The sequence below is a fragment of the Somniosus microcephalus genome, chromosome 1, assembly GCF_052327205.1.
Source record: "Somniosus microcephalus isolate GS21.2 chromosome 1, FLI_Smic_1.0, whole genome shotgun sequence".
NCBI classification, from domain to species: domain Eukaryota; kingdom Metazoa; phylum Chordata; class Chondrichthyes; order Squaliformes; family Somniosidae; genus Somniosus; species Somniosus microcephalus.
Window position 1 is genome coordinate 213,720,900 of NC_140987.1, and position 23,924 is coordinate 213,744,823.

Sequence of the window (23,924 nt, forward strand, 5' to 3'; positions counted from 1 at the left end):
AATAAAAATAAAAGGATGCAATTATCCAGCTATAATCCAGGTAGCCGTGGGAGTCAGTGGGCTTGTAATAGAATGACAAAAGCATCATTGAGCTGCTTGCATTTAACACGGTTGTGATTATTTGATGCACAGCTTGTCTGGGTCCTTTCTAGCTTCAATACAGGGACAATCCCACTTCAAAATGGATGGTATGATCTATTTTCATGTACAATGAGCCATCAACCTGGCTGTGAACTCAAATATATCAAGCGGTTTGGACTGAATGGCAAACATTTTTATTAGATATTTCACAAAAAGTAGATGTCAAATAGGCTAAAACTGTAGGTCAATAGTTCTGAAAAAAGCTGATTATTTTCTGATTATCCTTTTTTCCCCAGTTTTGTCCCTTTTCTCTCCTCCTCTCCTAAAGGCACTAATTCTTAATATGGTTCCACATGTGTTAACAGAAAGAAAAAATAAGAAAAAGTCTTGCATTTATGTAGCACCTTTCACTACCTAAGGACGTTCCCAAAGAGCTTTACAGCCAATGAAAACTTTTTAAGTGTTGTAATGTAGGAAACGCGACAGCCAATTTCCACAGAGCAAGGTCCCACAAACAGCAATGAGATAATGACCAGTTAATGTGTTTTTAGTTGAGGGATAAATATTGGCCAGGACACTGGAGAGAACTCTCTTTCTCTTTGAATAGTGCCACAAGATGCTTTACAATCCAGCTGAGGTCTCGGTTTAACGACACATCCGCAGGAGGGCACCTCAAATAGTGCAGCACACCCTCAGTACTACACTGAAGTGTCAGCCTTGAGTATGTGCTCAAGTCTCTGGAGTGGGACTTGAACCCACAATGTTCTGACTCAGAGGCAAGAGTGCTACCAACTGAGCCACGGATGACACATCATGTGTTGGCAGCGCTGCAATATATGACGTAAATTGTCTTCTCCATGGCTGAGCCTAAATAGTGTTTGCAAACTGGCTATTCAACTGTAGGGAGCATCACAGCCACACTTGATTGTGTCCTATTTGATGACTACACATGTGCACTTTTTAACAGCAATCAGTGAGCCCAGCTGAGCTATTTTCTGGTTAGAATAATGGGTGAAAACATAATTTAAAATTGTGGTAATATTCATCAATTGCACCAGCCCGCCAAGATCTCTGCACTTCAATTCTGGCCTCTGCGCCTCCCCTATTTTAATCGCTCCACCACTGGGGGCCGTGCTTTCAGCTGCCTAATGCCCCAAGCTCTGGAATTTCCTCCATAAACCTCTCCGCCTTTCTCTGCTCCTTTAAGACGCTTCTTAAAACCTAACTCTTTCCTGAGCCGATATCTCCTTGCATGGCTCGGTGTCAAACTTTGTTTGATAACGCTTTTGTGAAGCGCCTTGGGATGTTTTACTACATTAAAGGTGCTATATAAATGAAAGCTGTTGTTGTTTTTGTAGCATAATGTTATAGCTGGTCTGTGATTTTCATGTTGATTGCCTGCCTTAATTCACTGTTTTGGGGTTCAAAAAGATCATAGTAGATCCTTGACTTGTCAACGTTCTCCCTGATATACAGCATATCTTCCACAGTGTACAAATCTTCTCTTGCTGTCCACACAGTCAGACTGTACCTGCATTAAAACAAGATTACTCAATCAGAATAGACTGACATTACAGACAAGGTTACAGTGTCAATAAAATACATCAAAATAAAAGGATATAGAACACGCAATAAGTGGCTCAATACAGAATGTATTCATCTGGATTCTGTGTTGCATGGATTCAATCGTCTTTATCACCATTATATGTATTATTTTTATCTCTATCACCCTCTATGGGTTAAAGTCAATACTTCCGTTCTTTGTTTTCTCTTTCACATCATATTTTCGAACAGGCCTAGAACCGAACTACAAATAAAACTGAAAATGCGGGACATCGTAAATAGAGACAGAAAGTGCTGCAATTACACAGCAGGTCCATTAATATCTGTAAAGAGCAAAGGCACGGTCAAGGGCTCGGTTGACTGCAGCCAAGGGCAGTTTTCATGCAAAATGAGCCATCTGCTGAAAGAGCCATTTAGAATTTACTTCACCTGAAGAGCCCTTTTACCTGTCTGACTGCTCCAGCAACCAATGCAGCTGTGGCCAGGATGGTCGAACCAGTGTTGCTCGAACTGGGAATGTAACTGGCTGGCAGAGAGTCTGACAAATTTGCTCCGTCTCCTTCACCATCTCCCAGGTGTAGCCTGTATGCAAAGGTAAGCCTATTTTTAATGACTTTTTTATTGTTTTATAAGTCACTTGTATGTTTTCCACAAGGTGATTTGGGAAATGTAACGTAATTACCGAATTTTGAGAAAAATCACGATAGGACACAGAAGTACGGCCTCAGCGCCCCGGCGGAGAAAAATGTCATGCTGTAATTACGCCCTCCCACCAGTGATTGTGCTGCAGCACATCCGTTGGAGGGGGTTGTAATTACAGCACGACAGGTTTACATAGCCTGTTTCCATTCTAAATGTGGGCATAGGAATCTATAATGGTAAAAATTGATGGGAAGTATGCACAGATGCAAGACATTTAATATAGATAGATAGATGTATGAATTTTTTATGTTTTTTGCGAATCATAGAGATTAGAATCATAGACTCATAGAAATTTACAGCACAGGAGGCCATTCGGCCCATCGTGTCTGGTGTGGTGACCAGAACTATACACAGTTGTAGTGTGGTGACTAGAACTGTACACAGTTGTAGTGTGGTGAGTAGAACTGTACACAGTTATAGTGTGGTGACTAGATCTGTACACAGTTATAGTGTGGTGACTAGATCTGTACACAGTTGTAGTGTGGTGACCAGAACTGTACACAGTTGTAGTGTGGTGACTAGAACTATACACAGTTATAGTGTGGTGACTAGAACTATACACAGTTATAGTGTGGTGACTAGAACTATACACAGTTATAGTGTGGTGACTAGAACTATACACAGTTATAGTGTGGTGACTAGAACTATACACAGTTATAGTGTGGTGACTAGAACTGTACACAGTTATAGTGTGGTGACTAGAACTATACACAGTTATAGTGTGGTGACTAGAACTGTACACAGTTATAGTGTGGTGACTAGAACTATACACAGTTGTAGTGTGGTGACTAGATCTGTACACAGTTGTAGTGTGGTGACTAGAACTGTACACAGTTGTAGTGTGGTGACTAGAACTGTACACAGTTATAGTGTGGTGACTAGAACTGTACACAGTTGTAGTGTGGTGACTAGATCTGTACACAGTTATAGTGTGGTGACTAGAACTGTACACAGCTGTAGTGTGGTGACAAGAACTATACACAGTTATAGTGTGGTGACTAGAACTGTACACAGTTATAGTGTGGTGACTAGAACTATACACAGTTGTAGTGTGGTGACTAGAACTGTACACAGTTGTAGTGTGGTGACTAGATCTGTACACAGTTATAGTGTGGTGACTAGAACTGTACACAGTTATAGTGTGGTGACTAGAACTATACACAGTTGTAGTGTGGTGACTAGAACTGTACACAGTTGTAGTGTGGTGACTAGATCTGTACACAGTTATAGTGTGGTGACTAGAACTGTACACAGTTGTAGTGTGGTGACTAGAACTGTACACAGTTGTAGTGTGGTGACTAGATCTGTACACAGTTATAGTGTGGTGACCAGAACTATACACAGTTGTAGTGTGGTGACTAGATCTGTACACAGTTATAGTGTGGTGACTAGAACTGTACACAGTTGTAGTGTGGTGACTAGAACTGTACACAGTTGTAGTGTGGTGACTAGATCTGTACACAGTTATAGTGTGGTGACCACAACTGTACACAGTTGTAGTGTGGTGACCACAACTGTACACAGTTATAGTGTGGTGACCAGAACTGTACACAGTTATAGTGTGGTGACCAGAACTGTACACAGTTATAGTGTGGTGACTAGAACTGTACACAGTTATAGTGTGGTGAGTAGAACTGTACACAGTTATAGTGTGGTGACCAGAACTGTACACAGTTGTAGTGTGGTGACCAGAACTGTACACAGTTGTAGTGTGGTGACCAGAACTGTACACAGTTATAGTGTGGTGACTAGAACTGTACACAGTTGTAGTGTGGTGACTAGAACTGTACACAGTTGTAGTGTGGTGACTAGAACTGTACACAGTTATAGTGTGGTGACTAGAACTGTACACAGTTATAGTGTGGTGACTAGAACTGTACACAGTTATAGTGTGGTGAGTAGAACTATACACAGTTGTAGTGTGGTGACTAGAACTGTACACAGTTATAGTGTGGTGACTAGAACTGTACACAGTTATAGTGTGGTGACTAGAACTGTACACAATTGTAGTGTGGTGACTAGAACTGTACACAGTTGTAGTGTGGTGAGTAGAACTGTACACAGTTATAGTGTGGTGACCAGAACTGTACACAGTTGTAGTGTGGTGACTAGAACTGTACACAGTTGTAGTGTGGTGACTAGAACTGTACACAGTTATAGTGTGGTGACTAGAACTGTACACAGTTGTAGTGTGGTGACTAGAACTGTACACAATTGTAGTGTGGTGACTAGAACTGTACACAGTTATAGTGTGGTGACCAGAACTGTACACAGTTGTAGTGTGGTGACTAGAACTGTACACAGTTGTAGTGTGGTGACTAGAACTGTACACAGTTGTAGTGTGGTGACTAGAACTGTACACAGTTGTAGTGTGGTGACCAGAACTGTACACAGTTATAGTGTGGTGACTAGAACTGTACACAGTTATAGTGTGGTGACTAGAACTATACACAGTTATAGTGTGGTGACCAGAACTGTACACAGTTATAGTGTGGTGACTAGAACTGTACACAGTTATAGTGTGGTGACAAGAACTGTACACAGTTATAGTGTGGTGACTAGAACTGTACACAGTTGTAGTGTGGTGACCAGAACTGTACACAGTTATAGTGTGGTGACCAGAACTGTACACAGTTATAGTGTGGTGACTAGAACTGTACACAGTTGTAGTGTGGTGACCAGAACTGTACACAGTTATAGTGTGGTGACTAGATCTGTACACAGTTGTAGTGTGGTGACTAGAACTGTACACAGTTGTAGTGTGGTGACTAGAACTGTACACAGTTGTAGTGTGGTGACCAGAACTGTACACAGTTGTAGTGTGGTGACTAGAACTGTACACAGTTGTAGTGTGGTGACCAGAACTATACACAGTTGTAATGTGGTGACTAGAACTGTACACAATTGTAGTGTGGTGACCAGAACTATACACAGTTGTAATGTGGTGACTAGAACTGTACACAGTTGTAGTGTGGTGACTAGAACTGTACACAGTTGTAGTGTGGTGACTAGATCTGTACACAGTTGTAGTGTGGTGACCAGAACTGTACACAGTTGTAGTGTGGTGACTAGAGCTGTACACAGCTGTAGTGTGGTGACCAGAACTGTACACAGTTGTAGTGTGGTGACTAGAACTGTACACAGTTATAGTGTGGTGACCAGAACTGTACACAGTTGTAGTGTGGTGACTAGAACTGTACACAGTTATAGTGTGGTGAGTAGAACTGTACACAGTTGTAGTGTGGTGACCAGAACTATACACAGTTGTAGTGTGGTGACTAGAACTGTACACAGTTATAGTGTGGTGACCAGAACTGTACACAGTTGTAGTGTGGTGACTAGAACTGTACACAGTTATAGTGTGGTGAGTAGAACTGTACACAGTTGTAGTGTGGTGACCAGAACTATACACAGTTGTAATGTGGTGACTAGAACTGTACACAGTTGTAGTGTGGTGACTAGAACTGTACACAGTTGTAGTGCGGTGACTAGAACTGTACACAGTTGTAGTGCGGTGACTAGATCTGTACACAGTTGTAGTGTGGTGACTAGAACTGTACACAGCTGTAGTGTGGTGACTAGAACTGTACACAGTTGTAGTGTGGTGACTAGAACTGTACACAGTTATAGTGTGGTGACTAGATCTGTACACAGTTGTAGTGTGGTGACTAGAACTGTACACAGTTATAGTGTGGTGACTAGAACTGTACACAGTTGTAGTGTGGTGACTAGAACTGTACACAGTTGTAGTGTGGTGACTAGAACAGTACACAGTTGTAGTGTGGTGACTAGAACTGTACACAGTTGTAGTGTGGTGACCAGAACTGTACACAGTTGTAGTGTGGTGACTAGAACTGTACACAGTTATAGTGTGGTGAGTAGAACTGTACACAGTTGTAGTGTGGTGACCAGAACTATACACAGTTGTAATGTGGTGACTAGAACTGTACACAGTTGTAGTGTGGTGACTAGAACTGTACACAGTTGTAGTGTGGTGACTAGAACTGTACACAGTTGTAGTGTGGTGACTAGAACTGTACACAGTTATAGTGTGGTGACTAGAACTGTACACAGTTGTAGTGTGGTGACTAGATCTGTACACAATTGTAGTGTGGTGACCAGAACTGTACACAGTTATAGTGTGGTGACCAGAACTATACACAGTTGTAATGTGGTGACTAGAACTGTACACAGTTATAGTGTGGTGACCAGAACTATACACAGTTGTAATGTGGTGACTAGAACTGTACACAGTTGTAGTGTGGTGACTAGAACTGTACACAGTTGTAGTGTGGTGACTAGAACTGTACACAGTTGTAGTGTGGTGACCAGAACTGTACACAGTTGTAGTGTGGTGACCAGAACTGTACACAGTTGTAGTGTGGTGACTAGAACTGTACACAGTTGTAGTGTGGTGACCAGAACTATACACAGTTGTAATGTGGTGACTAGAACTGTACACAGTTGTAGTGTGGTGACTAGAACTGTACACAGTTATAGTGTGGTGACTAGAACTGTACACAGTTGTAGTGTGGTGACCAGAACTATACACAGTTGTAGTGTGGTGACTAGATCTGTACACAGTTGCAGTGTGGTGACTAGAACTGTACACAGTTATAGTGTGGTGACCAGAACTATACACAGTTGTAATGTGGTGACTAGAACTGTACACAGTTATAGTGTGGTGACTAGAACTGTACACAGTTGTAGTGTGGTGACCAGAACTATACACAGTTGTAGTGTGGTGACTAGAACTGTACACAGTTGTAGTGTGGTGACCAGAACTGTACACAGTTATAGTGTGGTGACCAGAACTGTACACAGTTATAGTGTGGTGACTAGAACTGTACACAGTTGTAGTGTGGTGACTAGAACTGTACACAGTTGTAGTGTGGTGACCAGAACTATACACAGTTGTAGTGTGGTGACTAGAACTGTACACAGTTGTAGTGTGGTGACTAGAACTGTACACAGTTATAGTGTGGTGACTAGAACTGTACACAGTTGTAGTGTGGTGACTAGAACTGTACACAGTTATAGTGTGGTGACCAGAACTGTACACAGTTGTAGTGTGGTGACCAGAACTATACACAGTTGTAATGTGGTGACTAGAACTGTACACAGTTGTAGTGTGGTGACTAGAACTGTACACAGTTGTAATGTGGTGACTAGAACTGTACACAGTTGTAGTGTGGTGACTAGAACTGTACACAGTTATAGTGTGGTGACTAGAACTGTACACAGTTGTAGTGTGGTGACCAGAACTCTACACAGTTATAGTGTGGTGACTAGAACTGTACACAGTTGTAGTGTGGTGACCAGAACTGTACACAGTTATAGTGTGGTGACTAGAACTGTACACAGTTGTAGTGTGGTGACCAGAACTATACACAGTTGTAATGTGGTGACTAGAACTGTACACAGTTGTAGTGTGGTGACTAGATCTGTACACAGTTGTAGTGTGGTGACTAGAACTGTACACAGTTGTAGTGTGGTGACCAGAACTGTACACAGTTATAGTGTGGTGACCAGAACTGTACACAGTTATAGTGTGGTGACTAGAACTGTACACAGTTGTAGTGTGGTGACTAGAACTGTACACAGTTATAGTGTGGTGACTAGAACTGTACACAGTTGTAGTGTGGTGACTAGAACTGTACACAGTTGTAGTGTGGTGACTAGAACTGTACACAGTTGTAGTGTGGTGACTAGAACTGTACACAGTTGTAGTGTGGTGACTAGAACTGTACACAGTTATAGTGTGGTGACTAGAACTGTACACAGTTGTAGTGTGGTGACCAGAACTGTACACAGTTGTAGTGTGGTGACCAGAACTGTACACAGTTATGGTGTGGTGACTAGAACTGTACACAGTTATAGTGTGGTGACCAGAACTGTACACAGTTATAGTGTGGTGACCAGAACTGTACACAGTTATAGTGTGGTGACCAGAACTGTACACAGTTGTAGTGTGGTGACTAGAACGGTACACAGTTGTAGTGTGGTGACCAGAACTGTACACAGTTGTAGTGTGGTGACCAGAACTGTACACAGTTATAGTGTGGTGACCAGAACTGTACACAGTTGTAGTGTGGTGACTAGAACGGTACACAGTTGTAGTGTGGTGACCAGAACTGTACACAGTTGTAGTGTGGTGACCAGAACTGTACACAGTTGTAGTGTGGTGACCAGAACTGTACACAGTTGTAGTGTGGTGACCAGAACTATACACAGTTATAGTGTGGTGACCAGAGCTGTACACAGTTGTAGTGTGGTGACTAGAACTGTACACATTTGTAGTGTGGTGACTAGAACTGTACACAGTTGTAGTGTGGTGACCAGATCTGTACACAGTTGTAGTGTGTTGACTAGAACTGTACACAGTTATAGTGTGGTGACCAGAGCTGTACACAGTTGTAGTGTGGTGACCAGAACTGTACACAGTTGTAGTGTGGTGACTAGAACTGTACACAGTTGTAGTGTGGTGACTAGAACTGTACACAGTTGTAGTGTGGTGACTAGAACTGTACACAGTTATAGTGTGGTGACCAGAACTGTACACAGTTGTAGTGTGGTGACCAGAACTGTACACAGTTGTAGTGTGGTGACTAGAACTGTACACAGTTATAGTGTGGTGACCAGAACTGTACACAGTTGTAGTGTGGTGACTAGAACTGTACACAGTTGTAGTGTGGTGACTAGAACTGTACACAGTTGTAGTGTGGTGACTAGAACTGTACACAGTTGTAGTGTGGTGACTAGAACTGTACACAGTTGTAGTGTGGTGACCAGAACTGTACACAGTTGTAGTGTGGTGACTAGAACTGTACACAGTTATAGTGTGGTGACCAGAACTGTACACAGTTATAGTGTGGTGACCAGAACTGTACACAGTTGTAGTGTGGTGACTAGAACTGTACACAGTTATAGTGTGGTGACCAGAACTGTACACAGTTGTAGTGTGGTGACTAGAACTGTACACAGTTGTAGTGTGGTGACCAGAACTGTACACAGTTGTAGTGTGGTGACTAGAACTGTACACAGTTGTAGTGTGGTGACCAGAACTGTACACAGTTATAGTGTGGTGACCAGAACTGTACACAGTTATAGTGTGGTGACCAGAGCTGTACACAGTTATAGTGTGGTGACCAGAACTGTACACAGTTATAGTGTGGTGACCAGAACTGTACACAGTTGTAGTGTGGTGACTAGAACTGTACACAGTTATAGTGTGGTGACCAGAGCTGTACACAGTTATAGTGTGGTGACCAGAACTGTACACAGTTGTAGTGTGGTGACCAGAACTGTACACAGTTGTAGTGTGGTGACTAGAACTGTACACAGTTATAGTGTGGTGACCAGAGCTGTACACAGTTATAGTGTGGTGACCAGAACTGTACACAGTTGTAGTGTGGTGACTAGAACGGTACACAGTTGTAGTGTGGTGACCAGAACTGTACACAGTTATAGTGTGGTGACCAGAACTGTACACAGTTGTAGTGTGGTGACTAGAACTGTACACAGTTGTAGTGTGGTGACCAGAGCTGTACACAGTTATAGTGTGGTGACCAGAACTGTACACAGTTGTAGTGTGGTGACTAGAACGGTACACAGTTGTAGTGTGGTGACCAGAACTGTACACAGTTGTAGTGTGGTGACCAGAACTGTACACAGTTATAGTGTGGTGACCAGAACTGTACACAGTTGTAGTGTGGTGACTAGAACGGTACACAGTTGTAGTGTGGTGACCAGAACTGTACACAGTTGTAGTGTGGTGACCAGAACTGTACACAGTTGTAGTGTGGTGACCAGAACTATACACAGTTATAGTGTGGTGACCAGAGCTGTACACAGTTGTAGTGTGGTGACTAGAACTGTACACATTTGTAGTGTGGTGACTAGAACTGTACACAGTTGTAGTGTGGTGACCAGATCTGTACACAGTTGTAGTGTGGTGACTAGAACTGTACACAGTTATAGTGTGGTGACCAGAGCTGTACACAGTTGTAGTGTGGTGACCAGAACTATACACAGTTATAGTGTGGTGACCAGAACTGTACACAGTTGTAGTGTGGTGACCAGAACTGTACACAGTTATAGTGTGGTGACCAGAACTGTACACAGTTATAGTGTGGTGACCAGAACTGTACACAGTTATAGTGTGGTGACCAGAACTGTACACAGTTATAGTGTGGTGACCAGAACTGTACACAGTTGTAGTGTGGTGACCAGAACTGTACACAGTTGTAGTGTGGTGACTAGAACTGTACACAGTTGTAGTGTGGTGACCAGAACTGTACACAGTTATAGTGTGGTGACCAGAACTATACACAGTTGTAGTGTGGTGACTAGAACTGTACACAGTTGTAGTGTGGTGACTAGAACTGTACACAGTTGTAGTGTGGTGACTAGAACTGTACACAGTTGTAGTGTGGTGACTAGAACTGTACACAGTTGTAGTGTGGTGACCAGAACTGTACACAGTTGTAGTGTGGTGACCAGAACTGTACACAGTTGTAGTGTGGTGACTAGAACTGTACACAGTTGTAGTGTGGTGACCAGAACTATACACAGTTATAGTGTGGTGACCAGAACTGTACACAGTTGTAGTGTGGTGACCAGAACTGTACACAGTTGTAGTGTGGTGACTAGAACTGTACACAGTTGTAGTGTGGTGACAAGAACAGTACACAGTTATAGTGTGGTGACTAGAACTGTACACAGTTGTAGTGTGGTGACTAGAACTGTACACAGTTGTAGTGTGGTGACTAGAACTGTACACAGTTATAGTGTGGTGACCAGAACTGTACACAGTTGTAGTGTGGTGACTAGAACTGTACACAGTTGTAGTGTGGTGACCAGAACTGTACACAGTTGTAGTGTGGTGACTAGAACTGTACACAGTTGTAGTGTGGTGACAAGAACAGTACACAGTTATAGTGTGGTGACTAGAACTGTACACAGTTGTAGTGTGGTGACTAGAACTGTACACAGTTATAGTGTGGTGACTAGAACTGTACACAGTTATAGTGTGGTGACCAGAACTGTACACAGTTGTAGTGTGGTGACTAGAACTGTACACAGTTGTAGTGTGGTGACTAGAACTGTACACAGTTGTAGTGTGGTGACTAGAACTGTACACAGTTGTAGTGTGGTGACCAGAGCTGTACACAGTTATAGTGTGGTGACCAGAACTGTACACAGTTGTAGTGTGGTGACCAGAACTGTACACAGTTATAGTGTGGTGACCAGAACTGTACACAGTTGTAGTGTGGTGACTAGAACTGTACACAGTTGTAGTGTGGTGACTAGAACTGTACACAGTTGTAGTGTGGTGACTAGAACTGTACACAGTTGTAGTGTGGTGACTAGAACTGTACACAGTTGTAGTGTGGTGACCAGAACTGTACACAGTTGTAGTGTGGTGACCAGAACTGTACACAGTTATAGTGTGGTGACCAGAACTGTACACAGTTGTAGTGTGGTGACTAGAACTGTACACAGTTGTAGTGTGGTGACTAGAACTGTACACAGTTGTAGTGTGGTGACTAGATCTGTACACAGTTGTAGTGTGGTGACTCGATCTGTACACAGTTGTAGTGTGGTGACTAGATCTGTACACAGTTATAGTGTGGTGACCAGAACTGTACACAGTTATAGTGTGGTGACTAGAACAGTACACAGTTATAGTGTGGTGACCAGAACTGTACACAGTTATAGTGTGGTGACCAGAACTGTACACAGTTATAGTGTGGTGACTAGAACTGTACACAGTTGTAGTGTGGTGACTAGATCTGTACACAGTTGTAGTGTGGTGACTAGATCTGTACACAGTTGTAGTGTGGTGACTAGAACTGTACACAGTTGTAGTGTGGTGACTAGAACTGTACACAGTTGTAGTGTGGTGACTAGATCTGTACACAGTTGTAGTGTGGTGACTAGAACTGTACACAGTTGTAGTGTGGTGACTAGAACAGTACACAGTTGTAGTGTGGTGACTAGAACTGTACACAGTTATAGTGTGGTGACCAGAACTGTACACAGTTATAGTGTGGTGACTAGATCTGTACACAGTTGTAGTGTGGTGACTAGAACTGTACACAGTCGTAGTGTGGTGACTAGAACTGTACACAGTTATAGTGTGACCAGAACTGTACACAGTTGTGGTGTGGTGACTAGAACTGTACACAGTTATAGTGTGGTGACTAGAACTGTACACAGTTGTAGTGTGGTGACCAGAACTGTACACAGTTGTAGTGTGGTGACTAGAACTGTACACAGTTGTAGTGTGGTGACTAGAACTGTACACAGCTGTAGTGTGGTGACTAGAACTGTACACAATTGTAGTGTGGTGACTAGATCTGTACACAGTTGTAGTGTGGTGACTAGAACTGTACACAGTTGTAGTGTGGTGACTAGAACTGTACACAGCTGTAGTGTGGTGACTAGAACTGTACACAGCTGTAGTGTGGTGACTAGAACTGTACACAGTTGTAGTGTGGTGACTAGAACTGTACACAGTTGTAGTGTGGTGACCAGAACTGTACACAGTTATAGTGTGGTGACTAGAACTGTACGCAGTCGTAGTGTGGTGACTGGAACTGTACGCAGTCGTAGTGTGGTGACTAGAACTGTACACAGTCGTAGTGTGGTGACTAGAACTGTACACAGTCGTAGTGTGGTGACTAGAACTGTACACAGTCGTAGTGTGGTGACTAGAACTGTACACAGTCGTAGTGTGGCGACCAGAACTGTACACAGTTGTAGTGTGGTGACTAGAACTGTACACAGTTGTAGTGTGGTGACCAGAACTATACACAGTTATAGTGTGGTGACCAGAACTGTACACAGTTGTAGTGTGGTGACCAGAACTGTACACAGTTGTAGTGTGGTGACTAGAACTGTACACAGTTGTAGTGTGGTGACAAGAACAGTACACAGTTATAGTGTGGTGACTAGAACTGTACACAGTTGTAGTGTGGTGACTAGAACTGTACACAGTTGTAGTGTGGTGACTAGAACTGTACACAGTTATAGTGTGGTGACCAGAACTGTACACAGTTGTAGTGTGGTGACTAGAACTGTACACAGTTGTAGTGTGGTGACCAGAACTGTACACAGTTGTAGTGTGGTGACTAGAACTGTACACAGTTGTAGTGTGGTGACAAGAACAGTACACAGTTATAGTGTGGTGACTAGAACTGTACACAGTTGTAGTGTGGTGACTAGAACTGTACACAGTTATAGTGTGGTGACTAGAACTGTACACAGTTGTAGTGTGGTGACCAGAACTGTACACAGTTGTAGTGTGGTGACTAGAACTGTACACAGTTGTAGTGTGGTGACTAGAACTGTACACAGTTGTAGTGTGGTGACTAGAACTGTACACAGTTGTAGTGTGGTGACCAGAGCTGTACACAGTTATAGTGTGGTGACCAGAACTGTACACAGTTGTAGTGTGGTGACCAGAACTGTACACAGTTATAGTGTGGTGACCAGAACTGTACACAGTTGTAGTGTGGTGACTAGAACTGTACACAGTTGTAGTGTGGTGACTAGAACTGTACACAGTTGTAGTGTGGTGACTAGAACTGTACACAGTTGTAGTGTGGTGACTAGAACTGTACACAGTTGTAGTGTGGTGACCAGAACTGTACACAGTTATAGTGTGGTGACCAGAACTGTACACAGTTGTAGTGTGGTGACTAGAACTGTACACAGTTGTAGTGTGGTGACTAGAACTGTACACAGTTGTAGTGTGGTGACTAGATCTGTACACAGTTGTAGTGTGGTGACTCGATCTGTACACAGTTGTAGTGTGGTGACTAGATCTGTACACAGTTATAGTGTGGTGACCAGAACTGTACACAGTTATAGTGTGGTGACTAGAACAGTACACAGTTATAGTGTGGTGACCAGAACTGTACACAGTTATAGTGTGGTGACCAGAACTGTACACAGTTATAGTGTGGTGACTAGAACTGTACACAGTTGTAGTGTGGTGACTAGATCTGTACACAGTTGTAGTGTGGTGACTAGATCTGTACACAGTTGTAGTGTGGTGACTAGAACTGTACACAGTTGTAGTGTGGTGACTAGAACTGTACACAGTTGTAGTGTGGTGACTAGATCTGTACACAGTTGTAGTGTGGTGACTAGAACTGTACACAGTTGTAGTGTGGTGACTAGAACAGTACACAGTTGTAGTGTGGTGACTAGAACTGTACACAGTTATAGTGTGGTGACCAGAACTGTACACAGTTATAGTGTGGTGACTAGATCTGTACACAGTTGTAGTGTGGTGACTAGAACTGTACACAGTCGTAGTGTGGTGACTAGAACTGTACACAGTTATAGTGTGACCAGAACTGTACACAGTTGTGGTGTGGTGACTAGAACTGTACACAGTTATAGTGTGGTGACTAGAACTGTACACAGTTGTAGTGTGGTGACCAGAACTGTACACAGTTGTAGTGTGGTGACTAGAACTGTACACAGTTGTAGTGTGGTGACTAGAACTGTACACAGCTGTAGTGTGGTGACTAGAACTGTACACAATTGTAGTGTGGTGACTAGATCTGTACACAGTTGTAGTGTGGTGACTAGAACTGTACACAGTTGTAGTGTGGTGACTAGAACTGTACACAGCTGTAGTGTGGTGACTAGAACTGTACACAGCTGTAGTGTGGTGACTAGAACTGTACACAGTTGTAGTGTGGTGACTAGAACTGTACACAGTTGTAGTGTGGTGACCAGAACTGTACACAGTTATAGTGTGGTGACTAGAACTGTACGCAGTCGTAGTGTGGTGACTGGAACTGTACGCAGTCGTAGTGTGGTGACTAGAACTGTACACAGTCGTAGTGTGGTGACTAGAACTGTACACAGTCGTAGTGTGGTGACTAGAACTGTACACAGTCGTAGTGTGGTGACTAGAACTGTACACAGTCGTAGTGTGGCGACCAGAACTGTACACAGTTGTAGTGTGGTGACTAGAACTGTACACAGTTGTAGTGTGGTGACCAGAACTGTACACAGTTGTAGTGTGGTGACCAGAACTGTACACAGTTGTAGTGTGGTGACCAGAACTGTACACAGTTGTAGTGTGGTGACCAGAACTATACACAGTTATAGTGTGGTGACCAGAGCTGTACACAGTTGTAGTGTGGTGACTAGAACTGTACACATTTGTAGTGTGGTGACTAGAACTGTACACAGTTGTAGTGTGGTGACCAGATCTGTACACAGTTGTAGTGTGTTGACTAGAACTGTACACAGTTATAGTGTGGTGACCAGAGCTGTACACAGTTGTAGTGTGGTGACCAGAACTGTACACAGTTGTAGTGTGGTGACTAGAACTGTACACAGTTGTAGTGTGGTGACTAGAACTGTACACAGTTGTAGTGTGGTGACTAGAACTGTACACAGTTATAGTGTGGTGACCAGAACTGTACACAGTTGTAGTGTGGTGACCAGAACTGTACACAGTTGTAGTGTGGTGACTAGAACTGTACACAGTTATAGTGTGGTGACCAGAACTGTACACAGTTGTAGTGTGGTGACTAGAACTGTACACAGTTGTAGTGTGGTGACTAGAACTGTACACAGTTGTAGTGTGGTGACTAGAACTGTACACAGTTGTAGTGTGGTGACTAGAACTGTACACAGTTGTAGTGTGGTGACTAGAACTGTACACAGTTGTAGTGTGGTGACCAGAACTGTACACAGTTGTAGTGTGGTGACTAGAACTGTACACAGTTATAGTGTGGTGACCAGAACTGTACACAGTTATAGTGTGGTGACCAGAACTGTACACAGTTGTAGTGTGGTGACTAGAACTGTACACAGTTATAGTGTGGTGACCAGAACTGTACACAGTTGTAGTGTGGTGACTAGAACTGTACACAGTTGTAGTGTGGTGACCAGAACTGTACACAGTTGTAGTGTGGTGACTAGAACTGTACACAGTTGTAGTGTGGTGACCAGAACTGTACACAGTTATAGTGTGGTGACCAGAACTGTACACAGTTATAGTGTGGTGACCAGAGCTGTACACAGTTATAGTGTGGTGACCAGAACTGTACACAGTTATAGTGTGGTGACCAGAACTGTACACAGTTGTAGTGTGGTGACTAGAACTGTACACAGTTATAGTGTGGTGACCAGAGCTGTACACAGTTATAGTGTGGTGACCAGAACTGTACACAGTTGTAGTGTGGTGACTAGAACGGTACACAGTTGTAGTGTGGTGACCAGAACTGTACACAGTTATAGTGTGGTGACCAGAACTGTACACAGTTGTAGTGTGGTGACTAGAACTGTACACAGTTGTAGTGTGGTGACCAGAGCTGTACACAGTTATAGTGTGGTGACCAGAACTGTACACAGTTGTAGTGTGGTGACTAGAACGGTACACAGTTGTAGTGTGGTGACCAGAACTGTACACAGTTGTAGTGTGGTGACCAGAACTGTACACAGTTATAGTGTGGTGACCAGAACTGTACACAGTTGTAGTGTGGTGACTAGAACGGTACACAGTTGTAGTGTGGTGACCAGAACTGTACACAGTTGTAGTGTGGTGACCAGAACTGTACACAGTTGTAGTGTGGTGACCAGAACTATACACAGTTATAGTGTGGTGACCAGAGCTGTACACAGTTGTAGTGTGGTGACTAGAACTGTACACATTTGTAGTGTGGTGACTAGAACTGTACACAGTTGTAGTGTGGTGACCAGATCTGTACACAGTTGTAGTGTGGTGACTAGAACTGTACACAGTTATAGTGTGGTGACCAGAGCTGTACACAGTTGTAGTGTGGTGACCAGAACTATACACAGTTATAGTGTGGTGACCAGAACTGTACACAGTTGTAGTGTGGTGACCAGAACTGTACACAGTTATAGTGTGGTGACCAGAACTGTACACAGTTATAGTGTGGTGACCAGAACTGTACACAGTTATAGTGTGGTGACCAGAACTGTACACAGTTATAGTGTGGTGACCAGAACTGTACACAGTTGTAGTGTGGTGACCAGAACTGTACACAGTTGTAGTGTGGTGACCAGAACTGTACACAGTTGTAGTGTGGTGACCAGAACTATACACAGTTATAGTGTGGTGACCAGAACTGTACACAGTTGTAGTGTGGTGACTAGAACTGTACACAGTTGTAGTGTGGTGACCAGAACTGTACACAGTTATAGTGTGGTGACCAGAACTATACACAGTTGTAGTGTGGTGACTAGAACTGTACACAGTTGTAGTGTGGTGACTAGAACTGTACACAGTTGTAGTGTGGTGACTAGAACTGTACACAGTTGTAGTGTGGTGACTAGAACTGTACACAGTTGTAGTGTGGTGACCAGAACTGTACACAGTTGTAGTGTGGTGACCAGAACTGTACACAGTTGTAGTGTGGTGACTAGAACTGTACACAGTTGTAGTGTGGTGACCAGAACTATACACAGTTATAGTGTGGTGACCAGAACTGTACACAGTTGTAGTGTGGTGACCAGAACTGTACACAGTTGTAGTGTGGTGACTAGAACTGTACACAGTTGTAGTGTGGTGACAAGAACAGTACACAGTTATAGTGTGGTGACTAGAACTGTACACAGTTGTAGTGTGGTGACTAGAACTGTACACAGTTGTAGTGTGGTGACTAGAACTGTACACAGTTATAGTGTGGTGACCAGAACTGTACACAGTTGTAGTGTGGTGACTAGAACTGTACACAGTTGTAGTGTGGTGACCAGAACTGTACACAGTTGTAGTGTGGTGACTAGAACTGTACACAGTTGTAGTGTGGTGACAAGAACAGTACACAGTTATAGTGTGGTGACTAGAACTGTACACAGTTGTAGTGTGGTGACTAGAACTGTACACAGTTATAGTGTGGTGACTAGAACTGTACACAGTTATAGTGTGGTGACCAGAACTGTACACAGTTGTAGTGTGGTGACTAGAACTGTACACAGTTGTAGTGTGGTGACTAGAACTGTACACAGTTGTAGTGTGGTGACTAGAACTGTACACAGTTGTAGTGTGGTGACCAGAGCTGTACACAGTTATAGTGTGGTGACCAGAACTGTACACAGTTGTAGTGTGGTGACCAGAACTGTACACAGTTATAGTGTGGTGACCAGAACTGTACACAGTTGTAGTGTGGTGACTAGAACTGTACACAGTTGTAGTGTGGTGACTAGAACTGTACACAGTTGTAGTGTGGTGACTAGAACTGTACACAGTTGTAGTGTGGTGACCAGAACTGTACACAGTTGTAGTGTGGTGACCAGAACTGTACACAGTTATAGTGTGGTGACCAGAACTGTACACAGTTGTAGTGTGGTGACTAGAACTGTACACAGTTGTAGTGTGGTGACTAGAACTGTACACAGTTGTAGTGTGGTGACTAGATCTGTACACAGTTGTAGTGTGGTGACTCGATCTGTACACAGTTGTAGTGTGGTGACTAGATCTGTACACAGTTATAGTGTGGTGACCAGAACTGTACACAGTTATAGTGTGGTGACTAGAACAGTACACAGTTATAGTGTGGTGACCAGAACTGTACACAGTTATAGTGTGGTGACCAGAACTGTACACAGTTATAGTGTGGTGACTAGAACTGTACACAGTTGTAGTGTGGTGACTAGATCTGTACACAGTTGTAGTGTGGTGACTAGATCTGTACACAGTTGTAGTGTGGTGACTAGAACTGTACACAGTTGTAGTGTGGTGACTAGAACAGTACACAGTTGTAGTGTGGTGACTAGAACTGTACACAGTTATAGTGTGGTGACCAGAACTGTACACAGTTATAGTGTGGTGACTAGATCTGTACACAGTTGTAGTGTGGTGACTAGAACTGTACACAGTCGTAGTGTGGTGACTAGAACTGTACACAGTTATAGTGTGACCAGAACTGTACACAGTTGTGGTGTGGTGACTAGAACTGTACACAGTTATAGTGTGGTGACTAGAACTGTACACAGTTGTAGTGTGGTGACCAGAACTGTACACAGTTGTAGTGTGGTGACTAGAACTGTACACAGTTGTAGTGTGGTGACTAGAACTGTACACAGCTGTAGTGTGGTGACTAGAACTGTACACAATTGTAGTGTGGTGACTAGATCTGTACACAGTTGTAGTGTGGTGACTAGAACTGTACACAGTTGTAGTGTGGTGACTAGAACTGTACACAGCTGTAGTGTGGTGACTAGAACTGTACACAGCTGTAGTGTGGTGACTAGAACTGTACACAGTTGTAGTGTGGTGACTAGAACTGTACACAGTTGTAGTGTGGTGACCAGAACTGTACACAGTTATAGTGTGGTGACTAGAACTGTACGCAGTCGTAGTGTGGTGACTGGAACTGTACGCAGTCGTAGTGTGGTGACTAGAACTGTACACAGTCGTAGTGTGGTGACTAGAACTGTACACAGTCGTAGTGTGGTGACTAGAACTGTACACAGTCGTAGTGTGGTGACTAGAACTGTACACAGTCGTAGTGTGGCGACCAGAACTGTACACAGTTGTAGTGTGGTGACTAGAACTGTACACAGTTGTAGTGTGGTGACTAGAACTGTACACAGTTGTAGTGTGGTGACTAGAACTGTACACAATTGTAGTGTGGTGACTAGATCTGTACACAGTTGTAGTGTGGTGACTAGAACTGTACACAGTTGTAGTGTGGTGACTAGAACTGTACACAGTTGTAGTGTGGTGACTAGAACTGTACACAGTTGTAGTGTGGTGACTAGAACTGTACACAATTGTAGTGTGGTGACTAGATCTGTACACAGTTGTAGTGTGGTGACTAGAACTGTACACAGTTGTAGTGTGGTGACTAGAACTGTACACAGTTGTAGTGTGGTGACTAGAACTGTACACAGTTGTAGTGTGGTGACTAGAACTGTACACAGTTGTAGTGTGGTGACCAGAACTGTACACAGTTGTAGTGTGGTGACCAGAACTGTACACAGTTGTCGTGTGGTGACCAGAACTGTACACAGTTGGTATCTAGATACTGAAGATAGATAGCAAGATGTGTGGATGGATTTACACATTTATCTATGAATACAATTTGAACAATCAGGAGATAATAGCTGAAGCTTTTAATTTATTTGAAATGTCTCAAAACAAAAAAACAGTACTGAAGGCCTGTCAATTGCGCACAAGTTATGGCCATGTTCAATAAACAGTTACCCCCTGCATTAACCTTTCAACCAACTCCGTCCCTACAACCCTCCGCGAACTCTGCGTTGTTCTAACTCTGGCCTCTTGTGCATCCCCCACTTTCTTCACCCTACCATTGGCAGCTGTGCCTTCACTGTCTAAGCTCTAAGCTCTGGAATTCCTTCTGTAAGCCTTTCCGCCTCTCTCTCTTCCTTTAGACGCTCCTTAATACCTACCTCTTGTACTCGGTGTCAATTTTTTGTCTGATTACACTCCTGTGAAGCGCCTCGGCACTGAAGGATTTTGGACTTTTTGGTGCCTGCTCTTTTAAGGAAGACTAATTAAGGCCTATGGAGCAGGAAATGTCAGGGCGATGTCCGCCTGGGAACCGAGATATGGATAAAGGAATGGACTTGAAACCCTGGATTAGTAGGGTGATTACTTGATAAAAGAGCATGATGGATATAAAGTATTAAAAAGTATTATGAAGTATTTATAGAAAAACTTGCATTTATATAGCACCTTTAACGTAGCAAAACATAGGCCCGGAATTTGCGGTGGGTAATAACAGCAAACGAACAGCTATTTCTATTACCCCTTTGAAACTGACCGTAACTTCAGGATGTAGCGCGCACGCATCCTTAAGCGGAAATCCTGAACTTGCAGTCATTCACTGCACCGACACTGGCTGCGCTGTGGGCCCTCCCCCCCCCCCCCCCCCCCGGCAATCTGTGTAATCAGGGAAATCAGTGAAACTGACAAAAACCTTGGCTTTTCCGCGGTAATATTGCTGTGAAATACCCCATTAAAAGTTAGATCTTGTTCGATTAGGTGTAACTGGGGTTTTAACAGCCTATTGACTGCTAAACAAACGTTATTGCCCTGAGAAATTAATTTTAATTTTGTGGAGTGTCAAATTTCAACATTTTAATAAGAATTACTATTTTTAAGAAACTTTAAAAAAAATTATATTTTTAAAGTTTATTCATGTTTATTTCAGGTTTACCTTTTCCCCATGGGAGAGCCCTAATCTTTGTTTTGCTCTCTATAACATTTTTTAAAAGGTAGAATAAAAGGAGCTTCTTCACTTCCTGATTCCCGGTCTGTGAGAATTCTGCATTGTGATTGGCTGCTTAGACAGCTTGTTGACATCACAGCAGCTCGCACTAGGGATTCCCCATTAACTTACACTGATCTCAACTAAACATCGGAAAAGCTGAACTTCTCGCCACGGAGATTGCGAGATCTTTGTGAGAAGCTTTCTTCAGGGCCAGCGCTGAACGCCTTTGCTTCGCCGCTGACCGCAAATTATAGGCCATTGTAAAACAGGCCATTCGGCCCAACAGGTTCATGTCGGTATTTATGGTCCATGCAAGCCTCCTCCTACCCCTCTTCATCTACCCCCATCTCCTCCTATTCCTTCCTCCCTCATGTGCTTATCCAGCTTCCCCTTCAATGTATCTAAGCTATTTGACTCAACTACTCCATGTGGTAGCAAGTTTCAAATTCTAACCACTCTCTGGGTAAAAAAGATTCTCCTGAATTCCCTACTGGATTTATTAGTGACTATCTTATATTTATGGCCCCTAGTTCTGGTCTCGCCCGAAAGTGGAAACATCTTCTCTACGTCTACACTATCAAACCCTTTCATAATCTTGAAGACCTCTATCAGGCCCAATGTTCCCTCTAAACTGCGCGGAAAGGTCTCGCGCAGGCCGCTCACCGGCTTTTCCATTGTAAGTACCGTGCATGCGCAGAAATTTAAAAGGACCACGCAGTAAAAGAAACAGGCCGCGCAGAACAAAGCGCAGCTCACAGGAAACATTGCAAAACCTAAATGAAGGGTCTTGATCAATGTCAGAAAAAAAGTAGGACCATTTTAGACAATGACCACTATATCCAAATGATAACAATCTGAAGCTAAATAGTGTGGTGTATGACCAACATTATCTATAAAGTACAGAGCTAACCATCAATGATATCATACACAGAGCAGCCTTCAGTGAACTAATTTCAATGAAACATCCTAGCTCCATATTGCATTTATTATAAGCAGATAATCAAAGCAAGTACATAAGATTGATAAATAGATTTATTATGCAAATTATTTTTATTACATTTTACTAGTCTTACCATTATTTGTTTGGTCAACCAACTCATCAGTTGTCCATCCCAGAGACAGTGTTACATCTGGTAAGTATGAAGTCACTGTGTGTAAAAATTCATTTGCAATCCTTGCAGTACTGCTTCTATTTGGCCCAGGAAGAATATCTGCATTGATCCAAACCGGCCGTGTAAGATCATCCTTCATTGATACTAACATTTTCATAGAGGGTTCCACAGCTGATAAACTATAATGACAAAGAATTTAAGTTAAATACAAACAAAGTAATTTCACCAGACACAGCAGCTGTTCACAGTAATGCCACAAACTCTGACACAACACACACTGCTTATGGTTCTTTATAGGAGATAAAAATGGAGAGCGCACCTTCCTTCCATAACAAGAAGAATCAAGCAACTATAAATCTGGAGAAACGTGGAAAAATAAGTATTCTCTTACTGACCTCAGGACCTATTCACAGTACTTCCCTATAGGAAGTACCTAAGCAGTGGCCTTGATGGGACAGGACAGCTACACTAGTAAGCCACCGGAGATCAGCTGATTTTTTTTTAAATGTTCACTTAAAATGAATTTCAGAGAAACTTAATTATGCCATGGAACAATGGCTTGTTTTAGAAAATAAGGGCTTACTACTGACTGGTCATCACTAACCACAATGGACTAAAAATGCAGAAAGTGCCAGTGTGGTCTGCCTTGTTCTAAATTTAGAGGCCCTGCGTTGTCTTTTATCATCTATTAGTAAGTTTATTATCCTGAATAGAAAATACAATTTGAAAATGCCTTTTTTTTAGAAATCAGCTTTACACACGTAATATTAACTGATCACAACACAAGTGTTTTCAATATAAATACAGTTCAACATCATCTTGAGTAAATATAGCCTTTCAAAGCTCCCTTCTGCTGAATTGGATGGAAGAGTGCTAACTGATACTTTGTCAAAAAAACTATTGTTTCTAAAAAATTATAAATGTTTTAGTGGTTGTACCTTTTAAAATCCAATTTGATGCCTTTGTCTGATTGTAACACCTCATTCAACCAATTATGCAATGTGTTGTCACTGTCAGTTTCAGGAGGATGGGCCATGATTGGCTGTCCCCTATGTGACCCCTGGCTCCCAAAAAGAACATCTGCTTCAATCATATGTGCATCACCTGTGAGTGAATTTAAAAACATGTATCTATTAGTAGTGGATGCCCAATGCTGACTGTAAGACACAAAGCTCATTAATACATTTCAGCAACATCATGAACTTATACCATATAATTCTGCCACAGA

General features: G+C 42.8%; 1 protein-coding gene across 6 annotated transcripts in view; it reads right to left on the reverse strand.

Moving 5' to 3' along the window:
• Positions 1 to 252: 252 nt before the first annotated feature.
• Positions 253 to 23,924, reverse strand: part of fam151b (family with sequence similarity 151 member B) — a 56,352-nt gene continuing 32,680 nt past the window's right edge. For 5 of the 6 annotated variants that reach the window (XM_085989653.1, XM_085989634.1, XM_085989606.1 and 2 more), the window contains 4 exons: positions 23,635 to 23,800; positions 22,658 to 22,875; positions 2,091 to 2,244; positions 253 to 1,612 (listed from right to left, as the gene is read on the reverse strand). In XM_085989653.1, the coding sequence (XP_085845779.1) occupies positions 1,447 to 1,612; positions 2,091 to 2,244; positions 22,658 to 22,875; positions 23,635 to 23,789 (693 nt within the window). In that variant the 5' untranslated portion in view covers positions 23,790 to 23,800 and the 3' untranslated portion in view covers positions 253 to 1,446. The remainder of the gene's footprint in view (positions 1,613 to 2,090; positions 2,245 to 22,657; positions 22,876 to 23,634; positions 23,801 to 23,924) is intronic. The other variant, XM_085989615.1, reaches the window with a different exon arrangement.